The sequence below is a fragment of the Heterodontus francisci genome, chromosome 3 (assembly GCF_036365525.1).
Source record: "Heterodontus francisci isolate sHetFra1 chromosome 3, sHetFra1.hap1, whole genome shotgun sequence".
Taxonomy (NCBI): Eukaryota; Metazoa; Chordata; class Chondrichthyes; order Heterodontiformes; family Heterodontidae; genus Heterodontus; species Heterodontus francisci.
The window spans coordinates 128,258,754-128,275,215 of NC_090373.1; the positions used below are offsets into that span (position 1 = coordinate 128,258,754).

The 16,462-nt window shown below is 42.3% G+C and overlaps 1 protein-coding gene across 2 annotated transcripts; it reads right to left on the reverse strand.

Moving 5' to 3' along the window:
- Positions 1–1,589: 1,589 nt before the first annotated feature.
- Positions 1,590–15,360, reverse strand: coq3 (coenzyme Q3 methyltransferase). 2 transcript variants are annotated; one of them, XM_068018712.1, is made up of 6 exons: positions 15,065–15,357; positions 12,939–13,076; positions 7,130–7,229; positions 6,358–6,600; positions 3,361–3,520; positions 1,590–2,381 (listed from the first exon to the last, which is right to left on the reverse strand). In XM_068018712.1, the coding sequence occupies exons 1-6, from the start codon at positions 15,304–15,306 to the stop codon at positions 2,257–2,259; spliced, it is 1,008 nt and encodes a 335-aa protein (XP_067874813.1). In that variant the 5' UTR covers positions 15,307–15,357; the 3' UTR covers positions 1,590–2,256. The 2 variants fall into 2 exon arrangements, 1 of the variants encoding a protein (XP_067874813.1); XR_010969790.1 differs by lacking the exon at positions 1,590–2,381 and adding an exon at positions 4,677–5,318 and having other exon boundaries at positions 3,440–3,520; positions 15,065–15,360.
- Positions 15,361–16,462: the final 1,102 nt, after the last annotated feature.

The window sequence follows — 16,462 nt, forward strand, 5'->3', positions numbered from 1 at the left end:
CCCTCACATTTGCACAAAGCCTCCTAAAAGCAAATTCTTAATGCATTGTAGCAACTTCCTACCAATTCTACAATATTCTAATAAACCTTTGTGAGGTACCTTCTCAAAGGCTGTCTGAAAATACAAGTGGACAATGTCTACTGGGCCATGTTTGTCATTTACCCAATCACTTCTTTAAAAAATCCAATAAAATTAGTAATACACCTTTCTTTCCAGAAACTGTTCATCTCTGAAATCACCTTCTCGTTCCAGATGATAATAAAAACCACCTCTTATAATCGTTTCAGCATCTTATCTATGATTAAAGTGAATGGTCCTCCAATTCCCTGGTACTGACTTGGCACTCTTATTGATAATTGAATCTACATAAGCATCCTTCCAGTCCGAGGGAACAAACCCTAACTAAGTAGTTGCTAAAGATATGGACAAAAACATGGATAGATAGCATCTGGACTGGCAGCCCTATGTTTTGAGATCCCTAATTATATCTGTTATTTTAATATCTGCAATTTCCATGTCAACAATATATCTCATTGTTGGTAATTGAACTTAGTCTACAGGAGTGAAATCTGATGCAAAGTAATCATTTCAGACTTTTTACCATACCCTGAGACTCCAGGATGAACAAATCTTGGGAATGCCATGGAAAGGCACATCCACATGCATGATTCTATTTCTGTAGTCGATCAGTTTTACATTGACATCATGATAGACTTTCTATATTTGGGCTAGGAGCATGTACAGCTTAGAGGCACTTGTGGGAAGCCCAATATCCATTCTTGCTGCTAGGTGCCTTCCACAGGAAATCAATTAAAAACCCTGGCCTTGGAAAACAATATGCAAGTCACCTGCTTGACAGAATTGTGTACTAAAGGATGGGAGAAGTAACAAAGATCTCCTGCACTTACCTACATGTGCCACATAAAAGTTCAAAAACTGCAACAGAGTCTTTTGTGCTAATGGAACTGTCTCCAAGTCTGGATGCAAGGGTGTGCTGAGTTTGATGACTGTTTACTTCTGGAATCCAAGTCAGAAGGTTTCTGTAGACTGGTTGTGATAAAGATTCTGTCCCTATTTACACAAATGAGCCAGAAAAATGTGCGCAAGAAAATACTTACATGATAATTTCTTTGAGCTGATAGAGATCAAAGACATAATCCTTATAATGATACAAGTCGCATTGAAAAAGCGGAATGAAAATACACAGCACCCTGACATTCATTAGCAATAGGGTAAATGATTTGCTGCAGGATAAAATGGCAAAATTGCAAAAGCCACTGGGGTGTTTCAGGTCAGGTTTCATTATGGAGGTTACTGCCTCCCACCCCGCCTCCCTCAACCCCTCGCTCTCCTGCTATGCTCTTCATTGCAGTCTTCTTCCCCTCTTCCTCAAGAAGCTACATGTAGATGCCTCACTCAGTCTCTCCACTCACTACACTGCTTCAAAACACCCTTTCTGGCCCCACTCAAACTGGTGTTTTACTGCCTTCAGGACTTCCTGTGCAAAACTGCAGGCATCAAGTTGCACTACATAGAATAAACATGGAACGCATCATGTGTCACATCACGTGCTCCAGTTAACAACAATATTGAAAATGAACAAGTTTATTGTTGGTAGCTCAGGTAATGAATTTTAGAACACAATAACAGCCAAAAGTATACAGAAATCATAATTGGCTACTTAATGTTAAAACAATCACTGCTGGGACAAAATCCTGTAATGTTGCCAAACTTGACATACAAACATAAAGTTAAAACTTCCTAAAATCAAAACGAATCTTAGAACAATCATTGCAATGGGAGATAGGGATCTGCAGAAAGACCAGAATAATTAAGGAGGAGACAGAAGAAGAGCGAGTAGGTATGAGAGGGTATTATCAAGATTTCAAGTAAATAGTTTGAAACAATGCATGTCAAAAGTCACACTGATGGACTAATTTCAAAAATTGGGTTGCAGAGTATACTTTAGTTCCAGTGAGAATATCAGTCAGCAAATCAATACACTTTAAAAATGGTGGTTCTCTGTCCAGATGAAATTTTGTTATCCAGTTTCAAAAGGTTGTCCATCACTGATGTAGCAGATATCCATCAAGCATAATCAGTCTGATCAGTCGATTTAAATTAGTAAAGCAGCATTTTTGTAGGAGTACTGGATTAAATAGCTCTCTTTCCTATTACTTGACTGTGGAGCCACAACTGGATTCTGATTGATTGGTACCATTGTCTTTTCTGTCACCTCTTTGACATGAAATCCAACTACTCTTCAACATTATTTTTTACCGCATGTAGTGCATAATTTATACTAGCATTACTAATCCAACTCCAGGAACCAAATAGGGGATTATACAGCATTCCATTGATAGTGCCTACTGTCAATCCACCTGAAAAGCATAAAAGGAAAAACAAGAAATGCATTTAAAGAAAAGCATCCGATTTATTGACTCATTACTTCAAAACAATCTCTATGTTTTCATTTAGCAAAATACAAAATTGTTGATCTATTATTTTTTCTTTCAACAAGGAACATAAAATGCAATTGACATTTTCCATAAATTACCAATATATTGTTTGTGTCGTTGAAGGAGATCTTCTTGCATAATGCACAGAACTGAACAACAAACTAAGCACAGCAAATGCACGGTCCACCATTTTAGTCAGAAGCGTTTTTAGACAAAGGGAAATTTAAAAAAAACAAGTGCCCAAAAAACTGCTAGATTTTACTGTATTGGTATAACAACATTACTATCATTAACTTCCAGCTACTTTTCAGTTCATTTCTCAAGTTCAGAGTATTTGTCCAACATTCTTAAATATCAGAAAAATTAATGTACTTCCCGAATCCAGATTATTCAGATAAACAGCATGAATAGTGACAGAATTCAAGCTTATTATTTGCTCATTGGAGGTAAATTTCAGACAAGCACATCACATGTGCCTTTCAGCTCTGTTGTAATTAATTCACGCAATTGTGGCCACCATGTAAAGCAATGGGGAGAGAGGAGAGGATAGAGAGGGAAGGGGGAGATAAGAGGCAGGGAAGGGGAAGGGAGAAGGGGCTGGCTCTCTTGCTCTTAAGTTACAATGAGGTGAATTATCATTGCATTGCCCCTGCCATCCATGCTCTGTCCAGTTTCTTTTCATCATTCATCAAGGTCACCTGAAAAGTTTACAACCTTTAACCTCAAAACAAACTTACATTTCCTAAAATATTTCAGCTAAACTATTCATGCTGGCCTGTTCTGGGTAGGTAGCTGAATGTCAATAAGTGAGCAATTTGAATTACCTAACTTTTAAAAAAACATTCCCAAAGTAAAACACATTTAGCTCCGAAAAATATTTTTTTAAATCCATATTACTCACTAGACACGAGAAGTCTCTCCAACTCTTCAGGGCTGATGAATCTTTCCCATTCATGTGTCCCATTTGGTACAATTCTTAATATCTTCTCAGCTGCTAGAATTGCCAGTACGTAGGACAGGAATGTTTTGTTAATTGTTGTTATAAACAGTGATCCTCCAGGCTGATTAAGAGAGAATAACTGATTTCAGTTATTTGCAGTTGTGAATGGCGCATCACACTAGTTATGTCAGCTTAATATTTTTTCTGGTCTGCAGGATGTCTGACATGTAGAAACCCATTGCCTTTCAGTTCAAACTACTGTGAAATCCACATTCACCTTTCTGTTTGCCCAATATTGGGTGCACATGTGTTGTCAGAACACATCTCACCTGCCTAGAGAGTTCAGGTGCAGGTTGCTACAACTAAGGCTCAAGGATGCCAAATGTGCACAGCTAAATCAGCTAAGACCACAAAACTTACCAGACTGGATCACTAGCAAATATCCTATCTGTTTGAGCTTTAGTCTGCAGGATTATCAGGAGCTATGTGGGAAGAATAGTGTGTCCTCACTGACAGGCAAGTTCCATTAGTGAGCCGGGTTGAACATCAACATTGCCCTGTGGATCTGTCTGTCTCATGTACAGACCTTCAGATGGAAGGTCATAGTAATATTAAGTCTGTCGTAGAAGGCTGATTCAGCCTACACCCCTACCCACCCCATTAAAATATGAACCATCATTAGATACCTGAAGCTCAAAGCAGCAAAGCTGACAATAAAATGTGCAAAGGTATTCCTACTATCCTCATTCAACTGTATGCTGCAGCGACAATGTAAATATTTTGTTTTAAATACTATATACAAAAGGGGAATGGGGCGGGGGGTTCTACTTGATGTGTAATGGAAGGAAATTTACTGCTGCCTGCAGCACTAAACTGATAGTTCTGGGGGAAATCATGCAAGTTGTGAAGGGCTTCATTGTAAAGGCAGAGATCAAAACAGCTCATATCCTCTCAGAAAGGGGTGGTGAAATACTACTTCTATTTCTTTAATGTGTAGCTTCTTGAAACATTAGATTTTGTAGCCTGATCAAGAAATTTAATCTCTAACCCAATTGAAACCAGCCTACGCAGTGCTGCTTGGAACACTTCAGAAACCTGCCATGACCTATGTATAAAAATAGTGCTAAATAATTTTATCATGCTGAGATCACATTTTAGTCATCATGCAAGTGAAATCTAAAATGTAATTCAAATTGGTTTTCACTCAGAAGCGATTCCAGAATGTTTTTAAACAGAGATCACAACATATGTCCACCAACAAGGAGTACAGCACTTACATTAAAACAGTCAGTCAGGATAACTTTTGGCGTCTAGAAATAAATTGCTTTCTGGATGTGGGTGATGGGAACGTTTACCATCCATATTTCCCTCAAAATGAAGCTAGTGGGGTTTCTCCTTAAATTGCTGAAATCCTGCTACTAATAGTGTTCCCACAATGTTGTTAATTAGGAAATTTCAGAATTGTGAACTAGTGATGAAGGAATGTCCAATTCAGATGGCGTGTCAATTGGAGGGCAACATGGAGATCCCAAACTCCCAAGATCTTGCTGCTCTTGTCCATCTGCCCTCAGGTGGACGTGCAAGATCCAACGGCACTATTTCCAAGAAGAGCAGGAGAGTTATCCCCGGTGTCCTGGCCAACAGTTATTTCTCAATCAATATCACAAAAACAAATTATTTGGTCATTATCACATTGCTGTTTGGGGGGGTTTGCTGTGCGCAAATTGGCTGCCGAGTTTCCTACATTACAACGTGACTAAACTTCAAAAGTACTTCATTGGCTGTAAAGCACTTGGGACGTCTGGTAATCATGAAAGGCGCTTTGTAAATGTAGGATATTCTTTTTCTTTTCTTGATGGTAGGATTCGCAGAGCTGGAAGGTGCCAACAAAATAAGCTCGGTGAGTTGTTGAGTATATCCTGCAGATAGTAAATATTGCAGGAACAGTGCATTAGTGGTAGACACAGTGGATACTGAGTACAGTGGCAGGACAATATCAAACAGACTGCTTTGTCCTGCATGATATTGAGCTTCAAATGTTGTTGCAATGCACCCATCACAATCCTAACCTGTGCCTCGCAGATGGTGGAGAGACTTTGAGGTGTCAGAGGGTGACTTCCAAAAGCCTTTGCACCACTTACAAGGCACAAATCAGGAATCTGATGGAATGTTTTCCACTTTCCTGCAGGAGTGCAGCTCCAACACTCAAGAAGCTTGACTCTATTCAGGACAAAGCAGCCCACTTCTTCAGCACCCCATCCACCACATTAAACATTCAGTCCCTCCATCAGCGGCAATGCGTGGCTGCAGTGTGTACAATCTACAAGATGCACTGCAGCAACTCGTCAAGCCTCCTTCAACGGCACGTTCCTAACTCATGATCTCTACCTCAAAGAAGGCCATGGGCAGCAGATGCACAGGAACACCACCATCTCCAAGTCCGACACCATCCTGATGTGGAAATATATTGCCATTTCTTCTGCATTGCTGGATCAAAATCCTGCAGCTCCCTATCTGAGTTGATAGCCTTGAGATAAGGAGATGAAATAACCTTGGCTATCTCGTTTCATAATGTGGCGACAAAAAGAAGTCAACAGGCATGAATTACACATCCTGTGAGCTTGTATCGTGACATATTGAACTCTAAAGCAGCCTGAAAATGAACAACTCTCACCATTAAATTATTTCTAGCTACAGCACAATTCTACAAGACATTTATAAGTAGAAAGAATGCAAAAGTTTGATTGATACGAGATTAATCCAAGTTCTAACCCTAGGTACATATGCAACTATGGGTGCCTTACAGTACCTTCACTACACAGACAGCAGTGGTTCAAGACGGTAGCTCACCACCATCCTCTCAATAGCAATGCAGGATGAGCAATAAATGCCGTCCTTGACAGTGCCGCCCACAACCTGCGAATGAATAAACAGAATTTAAAATGTTAAAAACCTTACCTTTAACACTTGTGCAGCATACCGGATAAATGTTTCCACATCACTAACATGCTCCACAACTTCAGAGGCTACAACGGCATCAAACATTCCAGTCGCTTCCATTGCCATTTCCTCCAGAGAGCAGGCAGTATACTGAACTTGGTCTTGCAGGACTGGATCAAATGATTTGTGTATCTCCGCTGTTCTGATGTTATCTTCCAAAGGATCAATTCCAGCAACCATTGCTCCGAGCCTGCCAAGAGGCTAAACAAGTCAAAAATAAAATTACCAATGTCTGTGAATAGTTTGAGAAAATATAATCACCATTTTATAACCAATATGAAAAGAACTGAAACAAAATCACACTGATATGTCTTTAGCTTTTTTTTTAAGGGAACAAATTGGACCCAATGAATGTATCCAAAATAGTCAGAAGAAACAGAGGTTCAAGTTCAGAAAAGAGGCACAGCCTGTCTAGATTGAAATATTTTACACATATGGTAGTGAATGTGTGGAACAGACTGTCTAAGGAGGCAGATAATTTTTATGGGAGAATTGGCCAGATACTTGAGGGAGTCAGTAATTGAGTATATTTTTTTAAAACTAACCCAATGGACTGCAGTGCCTTTTCCTATCATACACTTTCCCAGATTCCTATGTAACAGCAAAGTGACTGAGGATATTTTACTGTGATAAAGATGCTATATATGATGAGGTTGTTGTTAGTAAGATGTTCTCTAATCTGTACATAAACAGCGAATTGGTTTGTCATTATCACAAGTTTTTATTGTACCTCACTTAGTAGCCCTCCTCCACAGCCAACATCTAAAATTTGGAAACCATGAAGAGGACATCCTAATTGCTGTTTTCCACTGTACGTCAACAACGTATCTCTAGAAAAGATCAGAGAAAGAAAAAAAATGATTACCCATATAGAGAATTTCCCTAGAGGGTGCCCCTTAAAGTGCTATTGTGGGAGAAAGAACGCGATGTCTTAAGTATGCTGTGTTCAATTCTAACAGTATGTTCATCGCTATTGAAAAAGTGCAGGTTATAAAATCAGGACATGCCACTAATAAATAATGCTTAAATCAAAAATTGGATATGCAACAGCTGTCACTTCTTTTTAAATTTAAAGCCACCATTCAGATTTTTAAACATGTTTTTCATGATAAAACCAGGGCATTAAGCTGCCCAATGAATGTTCCTGGAACATTATAGGAGGGTTAATGAAACTGGAACAATCTTGGTAAAATTATGATGGCCTGGTCTGCATGTCTTACAGCTTAAAAATTCAGAGTTTATCACAGAACTGAATAAAAACATGCTTGAAGCAAGTTAATCAGCACTGAAGGTAGGAAAAATGAAGTTACTTTTAGGTGTAGAACTGCATTGACCCCAATAAAGACACAAATGCTCACAAGTATGCAGTGCCTGGGCATGCTTAGGGTTTATACAATACTAGCGTATGAAACATAAACCATATATTATAGTTTTAGAAACCAGAATATTGAAACCAATATAGCTTCATACTACACTTTCTATAGGAGAGATATTGCGCAGAATTTTCCCAGCCCGTGGAGGCAAGGGGTGCTGGGAAAAGCGTCGGAGTGGCCCCCTGGCAAACTCCGACCTCCTTGAGCTTTTCCCAGAGGTGGGCATGCAGCAATGACAGCAACCCCACCCCAGCAGCGGCGGGAATGCAATCAAACTCATCAAGGAGCCACTTAACGGCAATTATTGCAGCAGCACAAGCAGATCCCCCACTGTGTCTGCACCCCAGCAAGCTAGAGGAGTCAGCCGCGCAGCAGGAGGTCGAGGGTGCATTACAGCTGAAGGCGCTCAAAACATTTTAGCAGAAAATGGCAAGGCTGCTGTCTTCCCATGTCACAGCCTTGCCAATGAACTTGGAATGCCCAGATACAGATGTCTCCGATCATCATGGGCCTCATGAGGTCTTAGCTGCTGCCGTGATACCAAGGGTGGCTCCAGTGCTTCCATGCCACTCCTGCTGCTTGGGCCTCAGCAGTGCTCCCACTGGTCACACAGTGAGGGCTACAGTCCTCCCTTGCAGCAGGCCGCACTGTCTGCAGCTCCAGTCTCCAGAACCCGACCACCGTCCCTAATTGAATGGCGAGCACGGAGGCGACTTACTAATTGGCCACCTCCCATAAACTTCAGCTGGAAGGCGTGTTACCGTCTCGAGCAGCTTCACAACCATGAAATGGCCCAGACGTTGGGTTCCTGACACTCATGGCAACATTCAGCTCAATGCATCCACTTCAAACATATAAATGTATTTTAAAATCTACCATGGTTAAGTACAAAGTGATAAACAATGCACTAGTTCTAAATGACAAATCAAATGAGAATATTAATTTATGGTGGATTTCCGTTCAATGTCTTTGCCTTCAGGCAACCTCATCAATTTGGAAGGTTGGAGTTATCTTTGCTAATGATCAATGGGATCAACTCACTGTGGTATAAAAGCATTAGATTCCTTTCCATGGCATTTACTCCTCAAGATTAGAAGACAATCTCAGATGAAGAAGTTCCTTCAGCCCATTTGATTTCATCTTTCTAAATTACCAACCCTATCATCTTTCCATTAGAGCATCTAGCTGTTTCATAAATGAGTTCAGTGTTCGAGTCTCATCCACCCTTCCTGGTACTTTTTCCAGTTGTTCATCACTCTCTCTGAATAGATGCTATAATGTATATGTAGGAAAATGTTACTTGCATAGTTAATCAGATGGATCGCAAACCAAAATGGCTGAAATCAGTTCAAAAAGAGATTACAACCTCCTGGTGTTTGATAAAGTTTCTACCAAAACTCGTTTTCACAGCCACATCTCCTTCCTCAGCGACTGTCTGCGGCTCCGACTTATTCCATGTGGATTCCAACTGCAGTTTCACCCATCATGTTTTGAATCCACCCAGGATCACAGCTATCTCCGAGAAATACAACAATCCTCGGACTGCTATTCTCGCCGCATCCTGAGATCCACACTCAGTGCTATGCACTGCCACACGCACACACTGGACCTCTCTCTCCAGGAGCAGCGCCTCACGTTATCTCAAAGCTGTTCTACTCCATAGTTTCATTTCATCCTTCGTCTCATCCCACGCATTAATAAAAAACTTTTTTTCTTCCTTTCAGGTGTCAAGGAACGCAAGCTCCAGCAGCTGATGGGGACTAATGCCCCTCCAGATCCTTCTTCCCCTTCACTTCCCTCTGACCCCACCCCTTCTGATCTGACCCCTTGGCGTGTATTCACTATACCCCCTGACCTTCCCCTCTCCGACGCTGAACGTTCTGTACTCAGCAAAGTTCTCAGTTTTATCCCCTTACGTCCCCACCTCAATGAATTTCGTGCTCGGCATGACGTTGAGTTCTTCTTCCGTTGTCTCCGCCTCTGGGCTCACCTCTTTGACCAGGAGTCCTCCCCCCTGATCAGCACACCCATTCACCCGCCTCCAGCATTTACCCTCTACCTGGATCCCTCCCCCTGTCCTCTTACCCGCTCTTGATCTTTTCACTGAAAACTGTCAGCGAGACATTGGTCATCTCAATTTCTCTGCCCCCCTCACTCACTCTAACCTGTCCCCCTCTGAACTTGAGGCACTCCGTTCTCTCAGGTCTAACCCGACATGGTCATCAAACCTGCAGACAAGGGTGGTGCTGTTGTTGTCTGGCGCACTGACCTCTACCTTGCAGAGGCTCAGCGCCAACTCTCAGACACTTCTTCCTACCTCCCTCTGGACCATGACCCCACCACCGAACATCAAGCTACTGTCCACAGGACTGTCACTGACCTCATCTCCTCTAGAGAGCTTCCCTCTACAGCTTCCAACCTCATAGTCCCGCAATCCCAGACATACCGCTTCTACCTCCTTCCCAAAATCCACAAACAGGACTGTCCTGGCAGACTCATTGTGTCAGCCTGTTCCTTCCCCACTGAACTTATTTCTTCCTATTTTGACTCTATCTTTTCTCCACTGGTCCAGTCTCTTCCCACCTACATCCGTGACTCTTCTGACGTCCTATGTAATTTTGACAATTTCCAGTTTCCTGACCCCAACTGCCTCCTCTTCACTGTGGACATATAATCTCTCTACACCTTCATCCCCCACCAGGATGGTTTGAGGGCTCTCCGCTCCTTTGTTGAACAGAGGCCCAACCAGTCCCCATCCACCACCGCTCTCCTTCCCCTGGCTGAACTTGTTCTCACATTGAACAACTTCTCCTTCAACGCCACTCACTTCCTTCAAGTAAAAGGTGTTACTATGGGTACCCACATGGGGCCGAGTTATGCCTGTCTTTTTGTGAGATATGTCAAACATTTCTTGTTCCAGTCCTACTCAGGCCCCCTCCCCCAACTCTTTTTCCGGTACACTGATGACTGTATCAGTGCTGTTTCCTGCTCCCACCCCAAACTGGAAAACTTAATCAACTTTGCTTCTAATTTCCACCTTTCTCTCACCTTTACATGGCCCATCACTGACACTGCCCTTCCCTTCCTCGACTTCTCTGTCTCCATCTCTGGGGATAGACTGTCTACTAATATCCATTATAAGCCCACCGACTCCCACAGCTACCTCTACTACACTTCTTCACACCCTGCCTCCTGTAAGGACTCCATTCCATTCTCCCAGTTTCTCCATCTCCGACGCATCTGCTCTGATGATGCCACCTTCCATGACAGCGCTTCTGATATGTCTTCCTTTTTCCTCAACCGAGGATTCCCCCCACTGTGGTTGACAGGGCCCTCAACCGTGTCCGGCCCATTTCCCGCACCTCTATCATCACCCCTTCCCCTCCCTCCCAAAACCGCAACAGGGTTCCCCTTGTCCTCACTTTCCTCCCCATCAGCCTCCATATCCAAAGGATCATCCTCCGACATTTCCGCCACCTCCGGCGTGATGCCACTACCAAACGCATCTTCCCCTCTCTTCCCCTGTCAGCATTCCGAAAGGATCGTTCCCTCCGCGACACCCTGGTCCACTTCTCCATTACCCCCACCACCTCGTCCCCTTCCCCTGCAATCGCAGGTGTAATACCTGCCCATTTACCTCCTCTCTCCTCACTTTCCAAGGCCTCAAACAATCCTTTCAGGTGAAGCAGCGATTTACTTGTACTTCTTTCAATGTAGTATACTCTATTCGCTGCTCACAATGTGGTCTCCTCTACATTGGGGAGACCAAACGGAGACTGGGTGACCGCTTTGCAGAACACCTCCACTCAGTCCGAAAGCATGACCCTGAACTTCCGGTTCCTGGCCATTTCAACACTCCCTCCCTGCTCACATCTCTGTCCTGGGATTGCTGCAGTGTTCCAGTGAACATCAACGCAAGCTCGAGGAACAGCATCTCATTTACCAATTAGGCACGCTACAGCCTGCCGGACTGAACATTGAGTTCAATAATTTCAGAACATGACGGGCCCCCCATTTTACTTTTATTTTTAGTTATTTTTTGTTTGTTTTTTTTAGATTTTTTTTGTTTTTATTTTATCTTAGTCTGTTCAGTTTGCCTACCCACTGTTTTTTTTCATGTTGCACTTGAAAACTGTTCAGTTTTCAGTCCGTTAACACCCTATCTGTACTAATGCTTTGTCTTTCAACACACCATTAACATATTGTTTGCCTTTGCTCCATGACCTTCTGGTCGGTTATTCTCTCTGAACTTGTCCTATCTACAGCTTCTCCTTTGTTATCTCTTGCCCCACCCCCGCTTTACTTGCTTAAAACCTTTAACATTTCTAATATTTGCCAGTTCTGAAGAAGGGTCACTGACCTGAAACGTCAACTCTGCTTCTCTCTCCACAGATGCTGCCAGACTTGCTGAGTATTTCCAGCATTTCTTGTTTTTATTACCACCTACTTGTATGTTCAATAAATTCCTCCTTTTCCTCTCTCTCTCCCCTCCTCCTCCCCCAGATAAATGTTCCTTAAGTTGGAACCCATATAAGAATTTATAAAACTCACTGCCTTGTCTCATCTGTAAGAGAAGTTACCACCCTGAGGCTACCCATTCTCTTCTTTCCATTATTTAATTTTATTTTACAAAAACATATTTGCAAACATGTAACAAAAGGTTTTCCAAACACAAAATGTGATGACGTAAATCTCACGGAAGCATAGCACAGCTGTACTGTGCACTCATGACAAACTAATCTAACCCTCTTCTCCGACACCAGCGGTACAGTGGCGTGGTGGTTAGCACCGCAGCCTCACAGCTCCCGGGACCTGGGTTCGATTCTGGATACTGCCCGTGCGGAGTTTGCAAGTTCTCCCTGTGACCCGGGTTTTCGCCGGGTGCTCCGGTTTCCTCCCACAGCCAAAGACTTGCAGGTGATAGGTAAATTGGCCGTTGTAAATTACCCCTAGTGTAGGTAGGTGGTGGGGATGTGAGAGGGTAATGGGATTAATGTAGGATTAGTATAAATGGGTGGTTGATGGTCGGCACAGACTTGGTGGGCCGAAGGGCCTGTTTCAGTGCTAAATAAAAAAAAGACAGTTTTTCAAGTCTCCTTAAATATGACAAATTCTAAAATCAACCAATGTTTTGACCATAAATGGTGAACTGAAATGTTACCGTACCTGATAAAAGGAACACGGAGGTCATTCAAAGCATGCAGAGCTGCAAATTCTCCATTTCTATCCCACCATTTTTGTGACAAGGCCTGAAATTTCTTCATTTCACGAGGTTCCACAGTTGTCTTTGATGTGCTGTACATCCTAATGAAGCCAAGAAACAAATCACAGTAAATATTGCATCTTCAAAAATGGAAAGGTTTTCTTACCAGTTAGATATTGTGAAAACATTTTTGTTGAAAAATCTTGAAGTGCTTTTCAGGTCAGCATGCTAGTGTATTGACAGACACCTCCTTTAAGTTTAGTTCTGTAGATGATTAATTTAGAGCATGTGACATTTCACATGGAGAATTACATTATTGCATTACAGACATATAATGAAAGCGATTACATTGCTGGTAGTTTAATAAGTTTACATGCATTTTCTTTTGAAAAAGCAAGGTGCTTGCCTGATCACCTGCGGCTGGGCAGAGACAGTTTTTTTGAGAGTGCTCCTTGATAAACTACAGCCCTTTTTTTTTCTCTAGCAGATAGCAGGGGCAGTGGGGAAAAATGAGACAGGTAGTTGGTTCCTTGGAATTCAATCAGTTAGAGGATGGAGCGAGAACATGTAGACCTAATAGCAGTTTCTCAATCTGGATATATTAAGTTTAAACAAAGTGTCTATTTCCTTAGTGGTAGGTGGCATTCTCATTCCAACTCATTCCCACTGAAACAGATAATATAGCCCAATACTCCAGTGCAGTCCTGAGGAAGTGCTGCCTTTTAGATGAAATGCTAAACCAAGGTCCCCTTCACCTGTTCAGGTGCATGTAAAAGATCCCCTGGTATCTTTTGAAAGAGCCGGTTAGTCTCCAGCTGTCCTGGCCAACATTCACCCCGCACCAAAAATGAATAATTAATTTCATGACTTTGTAGCAGCTTGCTGTGCACAGACTGGTTGCTACTTTTTCTTTAAACAAAACAGTGACTACATTTCAAAAGTAATTCATTAGATGTGAAGTTTTCTGAGGATGTGAAAGGCACTATATTGATATACTGAGAAACTGTTCCCATTGGCAGAAGGGCTAAGAACCAGAGAACACAAAGTTAAGGTGATTGACAAAAGAACCAAAGGAGACATTGGGGAAAACACTTTTACGCAGTGAGTGGTTAGGATTGGTATGCCCCGCCTGAGACGGTGGTGTAGGCAGCTTCAATCATGGCTTTCTAAAGCAAATTGGATAAGCACCCCAAGGGGAAAAATGTGCAGGGCGACAGGGAAAGGGCAGGGCAGTAAGACAAGCTAAACTGCTCTTGTAGAGAGCTGGCGTCGCCTTAACGTGCCAAACGGCCACCTTCTGTGCTGTAACTGTTCTAAGATTCCATGTCTTTGACCAAGCTTTTGACCATCTGTCCTAATATCATCTGAATTTGTTCTGCATCAAATTTTGCATTATAACATAAAGGGTTATTCTGTTCTCCTGACCAGCATTCCTCCCTCAACAGCAAAAAGACCTGGGATGTTTTATTACATTAAAGGCACCACATCAATACAAGTTGTTATAAAGATGCAAATTTTATTTTAAGTTTCTTTGAAGTGATTTTACCATTTGCTTTACAGTTGGTTACCTTTGTGACAAAGTCCTTTAGCCTAGAACACGACCGAAACTCCCTTCTCTATTTCCATTCCTTCAGAAACCTCTGACACTGCTTCAGCCACCTCCCCTATTTCCTCACTATTAACTGAGGGTTTTTTTTTTGCCTATTCCAAATGCTTTGGGGCCACTTATTATCTTAAGCACACGATATAAACTGTAAGTAAAAACAATAAATGCTGGAAATACTCAGCAGGTCTGGCAGCATCTGTGGAGAGAGAAGCAGAGTTAACGTTTCAGGTCAGTGACCCTTCTTCACAGATGCTGCCAGACCTGCTGAGTATTTCCAGCATTTTCTTGTTTTTATTTCAGATTTCCAGCATCCGCAGTATTTTGCTTTTATAAACTGCAAGTAGTTGTTGAAATCTTTAATGTGCGAGGCCATAAATAATTATTCCACTGAAATTCACTCTCGAAACTTGCTATCAATGTATCTTGTGAAACGGCAGGGCATTGTGAAGGTCCTTCACAAATATCAACGTCGTCATTTCTCACCGGCTAGCGTACCTGCAGCTTTGAGGTGCCTGTGCGCTGCTGCAGCCACTTGCTCCCAGGGCCATGCCGTCTGTACACGGCTGCAAACTCGTGGCTGCTGGCGTTCGGAATCTGGACAGGGCCCGCACTGTGTTCCAGTCATAGAACACAGCCCGGAGAGCGCGCTCCCCAACTCGGCAGACGCACCGAGAGTGAGAACTCCTCTTCGAGACACACAGCAGCAGTCCTCTGCACATTGCCATTACCACTCCTACTGCAGCTCATTCCCGGTGCAGCAGCCGTCCCATAGTTATTATCGTCCGGCGGAAATACATGTAACTTACATTTCCATCCAGTTTCTTTTTACATACGTGGTTCTTGTTTGCATAGCACATTATCACATTGAAACCACTAAAGCGCTTGCAATTAATTATTTCAAGCTGCAATGAAAGTAGATAATCCATATCAGTGGGAGTTTTGATTCCCAATCAGTTTTTAAATATATATGCAACATGACATTACTTTTTTCTGTAAATATCCATCTGTAAATGCCCCTCTCCCCCTTCACCTTTCCTCACTCACCGTTTCACTATTCATCTCCCCTTCCTCCTATGTTCTCACCTACCTCAATCTTCCCCTGTTCCTCTTCTTGTCGCCCGTTCCCATCATCCATGCTACTCACCATGGCCTCTTACTTGCTCCTTCCCCTCAGCCTGCGCTGTAACTCATAATTTAGGCTGAGTCCAGGGGAGCACTGAGGGACTGCTCCATTGTTCAAAGTGCCAACCAGGGCAGATATTCAAAACATAAAGGGTTATTCTGTTATCCTGGCCAGCATTCCTCCCTCAACAGCAAAAAGACCTGCTCATCTCATTGCTACTTGTGAGATAATTGCTAGCACAAGCATTTGCCATGTATATGTATACAGTGAGTCACTGCACTTCAAAATTAATATTATGTTTTAATGTCTCAACATAAGCCACAATTTAAATGCAATTATTTATTTACCTTCAAACAGGAGCAACCTGGGAAATGAAAAATTACTCTTTTGAACTAAAGAAGCTTTTGATCATTCTCAGTTATGTCTCAACTTTTCAATAGGAAGGTCCACAACTTCATGTGGTGTTGGACTTTCATTCGCTGATGTATAGATCAGAAATGGAGAAAAACAATATATAATCATTGCAGTGCTGCCACCTCAGGGAGCAAACTTCTTCATGCTGCTTTGCTGGTTCATTGTTCTGGGTTATTTACACCCAGTCAACAATACATAAAGAAAATCTGCTGTGCTTCTCAGGCATGGATTGCTCACCACCTTTAGAGATGACTGCCCATTGGGAGTGATGGATAGTTCTTCAACCTACTCTTGGTACAGGAATTTTGGCCACAGCACTCTTACTTTGAAAGAAACATTTCAGT